This window comes from Austrofundulus limnaeus, unplaced genomic scaffold (assembly GCF_001266775.1).
Source record: "Austrofundulus limnaeus strain Quisiro unplaced genomic scaffold, Austrofundulus_limnaeus-1.0 Scaffold206, whole genome shotgun sequence".
Taxonomy (NCBI): Eukaryota; Metazoa; Chordata; class Actinopteri; order Cyprinodontiformes; family Rivulidae; genus Austrofundulus; species Austrofundulus limnaeus.
In genome coordinates this window covers 254,878-266,054 of record NW_013952608.1, presented here as the reverse complement: position 1 = coordinate 266,054, position 11,177 = coordinate 254,878, and the positions used below count along the sequence as shown (strand labels likewise).

The 11,177-nt window shown below is 42.5% G+C and overlaps 1 protein-coding gene across 1 annotated transcript in view; it reads right to left on the bottom strand.

Annotated features, from left to right (window-relative positions):
- Positions 1–2,112: 2,112 nt before the first annotated feature.
- lrrc53 (leucine rich repeat containing 53) overlaps positions 2,113–11,177 on the bottom strand; it is an 11,770-nt gene continuing 2,705 nt past the window's right edge. The window contains exons 2-9 of the mRNA XM_014018948.1: positions 10,320–10,428; positions 10,075–10,203; positions 9,046–9,144; positions 8,776–8,951; positions 8,442–8,605; positions 8,180–8,369; positions 7,820–8,012; positions 2,113–4,757 (exon numbers count right to left, since the gene is read on the bottom strand). Coding sequence (XP_013874402.1) covers positions 2,743–4,757; positions 7,820–8,012; positions 8,180–8,369; positions 8,442–8,605; positions 8,776–8,951; positions 9,046–9,144; positions 10,075–10,203; positions 10,320–10,326 — 2,973 coding nt within the window. The 5' untranslated portion in view covers positions 10,327–10,428 and the 3' untranslated portion in view covers positions 2,113–2,742. The remainder of the gene's footprint in view (positions 4,758–7,819; positions 8,013–8,179; positions 8,370–8,441; positions 8,606–8,775; positions 8,952–9,045; positions 9,145–10,074; positions 10,204–10,319; positions 10,429–11,177) is intronic.

Sequence of the window (11,177 nt, the reverse complement as noted above, 5' to 3'; positions counted from 1 at the left end):
GTGTGTGTGTGTGTGTGTGTGTGTGTGTGTGTGTGTGTGTGTGTTAATGAGACACAGAGTGGATGATTGGGTTGCATGGTCTCTTTTCTATTCCTCTGTGCTCAGAGACTATTTAAGAAACTATAACTGGCTGTGTTTTAATGTTTTTTAATCAAAATGAGGCTTGTTTTAGTGTTGATGATGATGATGAGAGACATATCTCTCCTGCTCTGTATCTCTTTGTATTCATGTGTTTTTTGGCAGATGAAACGACTCTGGGCAACAACCATGAAAATCTTCTTATTTTTAGATTCTAATATTGTGTTTGAGAATAAAGTCGATGCTGCATTACTGCAGTCATTACTCCAAAACCTGTCTCCTTCATGTTGTTTTAGTTCAGTAAAAATCATATTTAAACTTTTCCTGTACACTTCAGCACACCTTTTGCCTCCAACCTGACCTTTTACGTGATCACAAAACAAATACCTTTAAAATATTGYAAAATGTGTATTTTTAACTTTTGTTAGTTTTAACACACATAGACAAAATTATGGTACCTATGAAAAACCCACAGTGGTCACTGAAATAACTTGAAATTGACAAATTAACAGTTACTAAAAATAATAAATGAAAATCACGTTGCTTGGTTGTTTTGAGTCATTATCCCATTGGAAGACCCATGACCTGCTGAGACCAAGCTTTCTAACACTAGGCAGCACATTTCTCTCCATGACGCCTTGGTAGTCTTGAGATTTCATCGTTCCCTGCACAGATTCAAGACACCCCGTGCCTGATGTCTTTCAATAAATCCTCCTTGACTCAAACAGTGGCCCGTACAGCAATCTAACTGATGTAAGCTGACCTTGGAGTTCACCTTTAATTTCTTTGGAGGTTGCTCTGGGCTCTTTGGTTTCCTCCTGCAGCCAGGAAGGTGGGCTCCAGTCCTGTGGACCTCAAACTTGAAGTAATCTGTGCAGCTGTAGCCACAGGAGCTTCACGCTGCTTGGAAATGGTCTTATAACCTTTACCTTTAACATGCTTGTCTAGAACCTTTTTAAATTTTTACCTAATTTCCCTCTGGGATCAATAAATTATTTTTGAATTGAAATCTCTTGGGACAACTCTTTCCTTCTCTTGCTGTGGTCTATGTTCAGTATGTTCGGTGTGGTACACCATGTCACCAAACAGCACARTGACTGATTACAAGCTTGAAGACGCCTGTAATGCTGACTGGATTGATGAGACAGYTTAATGAAAACAACAAGTTTACATCTGGTAATGCAAACACTRTTTYGCAAACCTTTACRTTGACATCAGTTTCACATTATATGGATTGTTTCATAAAATGTTTAAATGGCAGAAGCAGCTGTTAGCTATAGCACCTCTACCAAGAATATATTTCAGCAAAAATAGCCATGCTAATAATGTGTTTTCACTTTATCCTTACTGTAGACAAAACTCAGGTGAAGTCAGTCCAAAATCATTTTAAATTAAATTTAAATCATCTATTTTAGATTTTTTTTAATTAGACTTTTAAAATGTATTTCAGATGTTTGCAAAGTTGGAAGTAGGTCTTTTCAGTGAAGCCTATAACCATTTCCTAGCAGAAAAGATTACAATATTGTGCAATTGTATAAAAGCTTGTACAATTGTTCAAATGTAAGCATAACGATTTTAAGATTTTTTTTCCTTTTTCCATTGCAAATTTGTAAAATGGAATAAACTCAAGTTCATATTAATGTATTTTGGGGTTTTGTTGATCAGTAGTTTGTTTACAGCAAGTTTAGAGCTGATGGAGGACATGAAATCAAGTCTTCAGTTTTTCTCAAACTTGTAAATTCAGATGTTTTGAACAGTTTTTGCACATGTGGATAAAAAAACGAGTTTCAGGAAACAAGAAATCCTTCTTAAACAAAAACAGGCCGGTCATCCAGTCGACGTGTGAGCAGTCATTTAGAGTTGAGGGGAGACCCCCAGTGTTTGTGTTTAAAACTTAAAGTATCGTTCATGTTCTTAAGAGTTGTTTATATTATTTGTTTTMACTGCTGCAACATATAGAAAATGCAACAGTTTGAAAGGACTCAAAGAAATATTTACTACATGCATGCTACAATATAGAAGTATTGACTAAAATGTAAATTAATAAGGAGCTTTATTTGGTTAAGCTGCCTAAACGTGCAATAATTGTGTCCTCTCTCCACCTCCACCACAGAAGCCAGCCTTCAGTCCTGTCTGTCTGACTCTTGGCTGCCAGAGGTTCCATCACTGATTTCACTGGTTTCCTTTCTTGAACCACTTTTGGTGTGATGACCACTCCAGACTGGGATCATCCCACARCAGCTGCAGCTGTAGTGATGCTGATTTCCAGTCATGAAACATCGACGTTTTGCTCCCAGATCCTARCGTTTGGACTTTTTCTTTAGCACTTAAACGTGAGAACAGATTSTGGTCCACAGATCTTTGACAACTGAGGAAGTTCTGTCTGTGAATCCAGCAAAGCCACCAAGTGCATTTTAAGTCAAGTCAGATTGTTTTGCCAGGTGCTGTTTTCAAAGTCACAAAGGACCTGTGAAATATAAAAATGACCTTTTTTTTACATTTTTTTTACAATTTTATGAAAGCAAAACAGAAAACAAAAGCTAAAGTGTAGCAGTAATGTCACATGAAAGAGTCATTTTAAAGTCTTAAATGTACTCATTTACATCTTTTATTCAAATCTTTACCTGCAGACAAAAAATAAAAAGAGTTCTTAAAAAAGAGCTGCTATCGTATTTTCCTCTCCAGAGCAGTGGGCGGGTTGTTGGACGACTTTTCAGGAAGAATGAGCCTCAGCCTCCTCCTCGGAGATGAGCCTCCTTCCTCTGACAGGTACTCCTGCTGCAGGAGAGCAGCAGCTCCTGAGGAGGACTCTGCGGACACACCAGGTCCTGAGACATCCAGAACAGACCCACCTGCTGCTTTTATGCTGCCTCCAGAACCCACGTTTGTAGCTGCTTCAGACTGAGGTCCACCAGGTGGCACGTTGACAGTCTGGCTGTTACTGGTGGACATGTTCTCCACCACAGTCTCCAGTTCTGGAGCCTGGACTCCAGACTTGTCATCCTGAGTCTGGTTGGGGATGCTGCCTTGGGTTGCGGGTRCTTGTGACTTATTGGGCAACTGAAGTAGTCCTTCCCCAATGTGAAAGCCTTGACCCAGAGCTGGATCAGCAGCTGGGTTCACTGAACTCAGAACCTGCTCTTCAGATTGGGATGTTTGAGGAGTGGCTGAGTGAACTGAAGTGCTCTGAGCAGTTTTAGCTAGAAGCAAGGGAACCGCAGACACCGCGCCTCCTGCAGCTGGTCTGCTCAGGTTTTCTGAGGACCCTCCTGGAGCCACGTTGAGTCCAGTGAGTCCTACGCCTGGAGCAGCCAGATTRGCAGGAAGTAGTGGATTAGATCCTGGAGTGAGGAAAACGTTTCCTGTTTGAAGAGACAAACTGCTGCCAGTTAGCTGTGAGCCAGCTGGTCCACCCAATGAGAGGCTGGTAGTCCGATTCCTGTCAGCAGGAAGGAAGGAGAAGGGGTACTGGGAGAGAAGCTGAGCCCGGTTCAGTGCAGGTCCTGCCTGGTACTGATGCAGACTTTGTGCACTGGCAGCAGGCTGGGAGCTCTCTGGGTTTGGGTTCTTGACCTGGTCTCCTGGACCTTCTTGGTCAGCGTTCTCCATTTTTGAAGTTGTCTTTTTGAGTTGAGAATTCTCTCCGGTTTCTGCTTTCTGCTCTTCCTCTTCCTCACCWTCCTTTGTGGAAACTTCGCTTTTAGAGGATTTCCTCCTTTTCTTGTTGCTGTGCTTTTTCTTGTCATGCTTTCYTTCTTTTTCCAACTCCTCTCTTTCCCTTTCGTGTCGCCTTCTCTCTTTACTTCTTTTGGAGCTCCTGTGTTCTGCGTGAGCTTCTTCACTTCTCCTCCTGGGGTGAACCTTGCTGTTTCTCAGGGGGTTTAGGTTTAATTTGACCTTGAGTGTGCGGCCAGATTGAACTTTGTGTCTCCTTTCTCTTTCCTCCTCTTTGTCTCGGGGGTTTGCAGCCTCCTCCTGAACATCTTTGTCGTGGCTGATTCTCAGACTCTGCAGATCAAACTTCACATTTCTTGGTTCTCTCTTGAAATCTGCACTTTGCATCTTTTCAAACGGATCGCTCCTCCCTCTGCCATTCAAAACGTACGGGTCATTCGGATCAACCTCGTCTTGAATCCCATTCTGCTCTGGTGATCTGTACGTCCTGTGGATGCTCTTTGGGTGTAACGTCTCATAACCTCTGAGCTTTGCCTCCACGTCAGACCTGTGTTTGTCCCTGTTCCTGTCAGTCGTATGTGACATCCAGGTTTCTGTACTTTCTCTCAGTGGATGGGAGGATGAGTTGGTGTTATGAGAATAAAACTTTTGTTGCTGACTTGCTCTCCTCCTCCTCTCTTCGTCCATCATCATCCTGGCTCTCTGCCTTTCCTGGTCCTCAACCTTGACTCCTCCGTTCATCCAGCTCTCCTTTCTCATAGGATTTGGAATCTGTCGGTCTGATCTTCCATCCAACATCACGGCCTCTTTGTTCCACGGCTCGCCGCTGTTGGCTTGAAAGACAAAGTCCCTTGTCCTCTCTCTAACGTTGAGGTGGTTGACATGATTAGCTACAGGACTGCTTCTCTCGTCTTCCTCTTTCACTCTTTGACTTTCTTTCATATTCTTCCTCTGAGACACTTGATGGTATAAAAGGACAATCAGCAGAGTCAAACCAACCCCTCCTGAAAAACATCACAACACAAATTAATCACTGTTATCACTTCAGGATTTATTCTGAACAGAAAATCTTGATCATCTTGGAAAGGCTCATGTACTGTGATATGTTTTGCAGTTCTTCAGGCTTTCTCAATCTTTCTTTAGGCTTTTGTTGCAGTATTTTCTGTACAGTATTTGGACTTGAGCATCTCAAATGACAAAATTAATAAGGATAAATAAATAAAAAGAAGACAGCTGCATTATCCCTCAGCTGATCATCAACTGAATGTCATGTTTTCAGCTAATAGTTCTTTTGGAATCACCTGGTCGAAACAAAAATGTTATTTTATGTGTTTAACTGTGTTGTCTTTAGCATTTTTAATAAATTTACCCAAAGAAACTGGAACGTATTGTGTTTTTGCAACAAACAGCATAAACATAGGATCCAAAGATCCAGTTTAAATCAGCCAGTGGAATGGCACTTCTGGTGTCTGTCTCAAGCCTGAGTTAATGATAAAAGCTGCATCAGGAGGGGTATTTCAGGTACAACTTGTACTAAAAAAAAACAAAAGTACAAAATTACAACTATCCAGATCTGTCAGAGTTAACAACCACCGCCTCCTGTGCTGACAATCAGCAGGGCACCAGTGAAAATAGGAGTTGAAAACAGATGATTGTTTTGAGGTGACCTTCAAAAAGRGAGCAGCCACAACGAATGAGGAAAGAATGGAGGATGAGATTGACAGATGGACTGGTGCAGCTTCTGCAGTGATGGGACTCTGTACCCRTCTGTTGTGATGAAGAGGTGAGCTGAGCTGTAAGAGGAAGCTCTCTGTTTACAGATCAGTCTATGTTCCTGCCCTCACCTATGGCCATAAACTTTGGGTAGTGTCCCAAAAAACAAGATCCCTGATACAGATGGTCAAAATGAGTTTTCTCTGCAGGGCAGCTGGACTCTCCCTTAGAGATGAGCTTAGAAGTCCAGATCTCCAAGAGAGCTTCAGAGTAGAGCTGCTGCTCCTCCACATCCAGAGGAGCCAGTTGAGGTGGGTCAGGTATCTGGTAAGTGATGCCGCCTGGATGGCTTCCTAGAGAGCTGCTTCAGGTGTATCCTGGGCCTGAGAACACATTGGAGTCCTCCCAGAAGAGCTTGAAGACTGGCTGTGGAAAGAAAGGACTGGGCTTCCCTGCTTAAGCTGCTGTCCCCCACAACCTGTTCTGGAACAAGTGGAAGAWGATGAATGGATGGATGGATGGATGGATGGATGGATGGATGGATGGATGGATGGATGGATGGATGGATGGATGGATGGATGGATGGATGGATGGATGGATGAATGGATGGATGGATGGATGGATGGATGGATGGATGGATGAACAATGCTGGTTTATCCTTTGAGTCTAGGACCCTGAAAAAGCAGCTAAAGTCTAAAGAAAAGCTTGAAAAGTGATGCGATCTTGAGATCCTTACATGTTGTTTTATTTATAGCTTGAGTTCATGAATGTCATGCCCAGACAATTTTATTTTTGTTTTTTGACTCTATTTTTCCTGGACCCTCCTTCTATTTCCCCCTCTACCTGCCTAACTAAAGCTGGACTCGGTTGGGACATCAGGAGCTGTCCCTTAGAGCAGGGGTACTGTCATGATGTTGAGGTGTCTGGGTTTTGTTTGTTGGTTAGCTATAAATCAGTTATTTTGTTATTGTTAACTCATGTTTTTTCTGCTTGGCCTTCAGAGGAGTATGATGCTTTTTTGCCTTCTTTCCCGAACCTGTCCCTCCTTCCCTGCTTTCCAGCTGTACCAAGCCTTTCTTCTTCTACCTATCATCCGAAAACAAAAGGAATTATGGATTTGGTCAACTGGTCTCCGAACACAATCGAGACAATTTTTTCCATCCTGAGATGGGAGCGAGGGGAGCGCAGCTGTCCAAGTGGAATGGTGGCGGCAGAGTGAGTGTCTGGGTCTTGGGGGTGGAACCTCATTTATTTGGCCCCACTTTCCATCAAAGACATTGAAGATCTGTATATATTCGGATTCATAATAACTGGATTCCTGCTGATCGGCTGTGGAGGAGCTCATCGGAAAATGAAAGTGATCCTGACAGAAGTCCGGGAATGTCAAAAGCTGTCAGGGACCATGGATGGGATCTCCCATACTGGAAACGCACAAACTCAAATGTTGGGGGATATAAGTCGCAAACTGGATGTGATTCTGACAAGGATCACAGTTCAGCAGCGTGCCCATGAGGAGTAAGATCACACCTGGGTGAAGTTTCAGATGGAGAGAGGCGAGGAGGCACTGGAATTTGGAACATAGGCTTTTTTTTTTCGCAAACACAGAGTTGCAGTTAAGACTCAAAGCAGAGAAAACCAGGCTGCTTGCCCCAAACAATTATGTTTATTTTTGGATCCCTGCAGCTGCTGACCTTGGGTCGAAAGCTATCAAACCTCCCTGGATGACACGTGAGAAAAAAGCCTTGACTCCCCACATCCCTACCCATATCACCCGTGAGTGGATCAGTCTGAAGGCCGCATTGGGTGGAGACAAAGAACTGACTCTGGTGATTTGTGCTTTTTGTTGACAACAACTTGTTTCGGACTCTGGAGGTCTTTGGTTTCAACACGGAGTACTAACCTGGAATATCACTGGCTCCACTGAACCCCACCCCATACCATGTGTTTGTCCCCCCACCCTCCCCTCCTTCGCTGCCTTGCACTTGCAGAGTGGGGTTTTTTTGGGTGCATGATTCTGTGTTTCTGTGTAAAACATAGGATCAAAGCTCTTTTTAACTCACCTTTCCTAGTGTGTGTATTTTAAGCTGCAAAAGGTAGCGCACCTTAGTGCGAAAGACCCTGGACATTCGTTCTCCCGTGTTTGTTATGTGTGTCTTCTCCAAACAGATGTTATAAACTGCAAATTCCTAGTCTGTGTTTATCACTGACAATGACAATAAATCTCTTTCTGATTCTGATTCTGATGGTTGGTTTTTTTTTCATTTTGTTTACTTGTTTCTTCTCTGCTTCACTAACCATTGTTTCCCTTTAAGTTCTAAAGAGTTAAACATTTGTCTCTGTGTATTGTTCTCACCCATGAAGCAGATAACAGCGGTGATGGTCAGATCTCGAGCGTACAGTCGAGGCGTCACGCTTCCTTTTGTCTCGACCTGCAGCGTGATGTTCTGATTGGACGGGATGCAGTTGGCCTCGGTCAGCTCCAGCACCGTGGTTACAGCCGGGTTGTTGGCGCTCACGCACACCATCCGACGGCCGTTATACAAGGTCTAACAGCAGCAAGGAGGAAAGATGGGAGTTAAGAGTTTTGACTGAGAAGGCCATGATTTAATCAGTGTTGTTGTGGCTTTGATGAAAAAAAAAGATTTTGTGTTATTATTGCTATGCATTTATAAGGTGTGGAAGCTAATGAATCAAGTGGCATGGATTGATCTACCTTATCAGGTTGTTGGATAAAGTTGGACAGGACAGCAGCCAGCTCCAGCAGCTCGCAAGAACAGTTCCACGAATTGAGGTCCAGGTTGAGGTTTGTGAGCCAGCTGAGGTAGGAAAAGGCCTCAGCAGGTGCAGAACTCAGGCGGTTTCTGGAGAGATCCAGGGTCTTCAAGCTCACCAACCCTCTGAAACTAAGACAGCAAGGGAAATGTGTGCTGCAGTGTTGAGCTGGACTGTTTAAAAAAATCTGGAGAAGCTCTAACCTGTATTTCTCCATGTGCTCAATCAAGTTGTCTGACAGATCTAGACTTTCCAGAACCCTGAAGTCGTTCAGAGGAAATGATCCAGAGTCCAAACTGGTGAGCAGGTTTCCATCAAGTTTTAGGTTCAGCAAAGCCTTTGTGCCTTTGAACCAACCAGCCTGAACCTGCAAAACCAGAAGGTGAATTATTTACTGAACGTTTCAGTCCCAATCATTCAGTAAAATCACTGAAACCAAACAAGACAATTGAAATTTTCACTGTTTTAAAACAACCACAACATTAAACTCCACATGAAATCCTTTTTAGATGTTTTTTTTTTCTTAGATGTACCCACCATGTTGATGAGGTTATGGCCCAAGGAGAGAACCTCCAGCTGGGTGAGGTTGGTCAGAGCTCCACCCTGCAGAGTCTGGCTGGTCAGGAGGTTGTGGTCCAGCTGCAAAGTGTGGAGGAAAGGCAGGTTTCTGAAGGCCTTCTCACTGAGCGATGAGATCTGGTTGTTACTGAGACCTGAGGAAACGGACAGGAAGATGTGAAGAATGCACTCAAATACACAAAGACATAAACAAAAGTTCTGTAAGCACAGATCCAGATTTGTCCTGACCTACTACTGTGATGTTTGTGAGGTTAGACAGTGAGGCAGTTTGGATTGTAGCGATGGAACCATCTGTTAGCAGCAGAGCCTGGGTCGAGTCTGCAGCACCTGCTCACACACAGAACAAACATATTACACAGTGATAAACACTTAATGTTACAGCATTTTGTAACACAGAAGACCAAAGAATCATTCTTTTATAGATTTAAATTTATAAATCAGAGTTTTTGAAGAGATGAACTGTGGAAAGATTATAAACATATGACTTTAATGTAGAGATGCTCGATATTGACTTTTTGCCGATAACGTTCAACACTTAATTTCCGATTCTGATATTAACTGATATCACAAACCAATATTAAGGTGACATCACGTAACTCCTGTCAGGGACATTATGCCTGCTTTTTGATACCCCACTGGATGCATTCCATAGGTAAACATTGACTGTACAAAAATAAAAACCATTTAACTGAAGTTAGAGGAAAAGTGCCATATTTATTTTTAACATTTTGTCTGAAACAACAGTTTGGATCATGCTCTCTCTGGGATAATCCAGTTTGATGATGTCATCAATTGCACACTGGTGAACATCTCTGGACCACAAGCTTTTATTAACACATTTTGGTCAAATCCAGGCATTAATTTATCTGGCTTTTGTTATCAGAATAAAAACTGATACAGATATGTAGAGATTTTACATTTTTATGCTAATATTGGACTGATAATATCTGTAGGCCGATATTATCGGACATCCCTACTTTAATGGCTTCAGTTTGGAATAAAAAATGTTTTATTCTAAATGCTTTGATATCAGCCCTGCTCAGACTGGCCTTTAGCCTGACAGTGAAGTCAGAAACTCTCTTTATTTTCCAAATGGAGGCCATTCAAAAAGCTTATCTACAGCAGGTAAGATGTTCACTGTTCATAACCTTTTGTCTGATCGTCACTTGAACAGATCTAAACTATCTCTCTGAGGAAGAATCCTACAGTTTGGGTCTCTAATCAGGTCACTATCAGCAGAACTAGTTTATGTTTTACCAATAAAGTGAGCCAGTCTTTGACAGATGACTGCGTCCTCAGAACAAACCACGCAGGAAGCAGGACATGACGGCACCGGAGACACACGCTGGGCTCTGACCACTGGCAGCAGGAGGATCAGCAGAATACCTGGAGACAAATTTAAAGATGCACCTTTCTGTCCAAAATGAGCTGAATTCAAGTCTATCTTATGTCCACCAGCAGGTAGTTTTACAATAGTTTGCTGTTTTGTGGTTAATACTCACTGGTCATGTTGGGTTACAGAGGATGCAACATGATGAAGAGGCAGCAGCTCTCCCACAGGGCCGTAACCTGATTCAGCTTCATCATCATCACCAGGGTTATCTGGTTAATCTGAAAACACGGTTTAAGAGCTTCAAACATAAACACAAAAAGTGTTTTTAGTCTATGATAATTGAACTATTGTGAGGTTCTGTTGGGTCATCTTGATGTTGACACTTGGTGATTTGATTTCAGCTTGTAAAAACTGAACGAGTGCTCTTGAACAAAAGTTTGGAAACCATTGTGTTGTTGTTTTGTTGCTTGGCAGGCAAACAGCTGGGTGACGCAGCAACAAACAAGTGTTGTGTCATCATCAGGGGAGGTGGAGCTGGGCCCAGGAGCACGCAGACTGATGGCCCACAGCCAGACATCAGAGCAAAACGAGGCCTATCGTGTTTCTGCTGAGGCTCTGTTTCCTTAGTGAGACGTCCTTTTTAACGCAGTTATTCTGACCTCTTCATGAATCAGAGTGAAAACCAGAGAGCAGCAGGACTGATTTACTTCACCACAGTAACAAAACACACAAACAGGCTGCATGTTTGAGTCCTTTTAACATTAGGCTGCATCTTTTCAAGGAATATAATCAGGTTTTGTGTTTTATTATAGTTGTCTTTAATAGGCTGATATGTAAAATAAAAAAASTTCATACATATTGCATCAAATTGGATAAATATCAAACTCAAGGCCTGCGGGCCAAATATGGCGCTCGTTACCATTTTATCTGGCTCTAAAGGCGATACTTGATTTGTGAAATGATTTCTATTTACGTCACTGTAGCCAAGAAAATTAGGTTTAAATTTTTGTGATCCTTGATTTAGGTG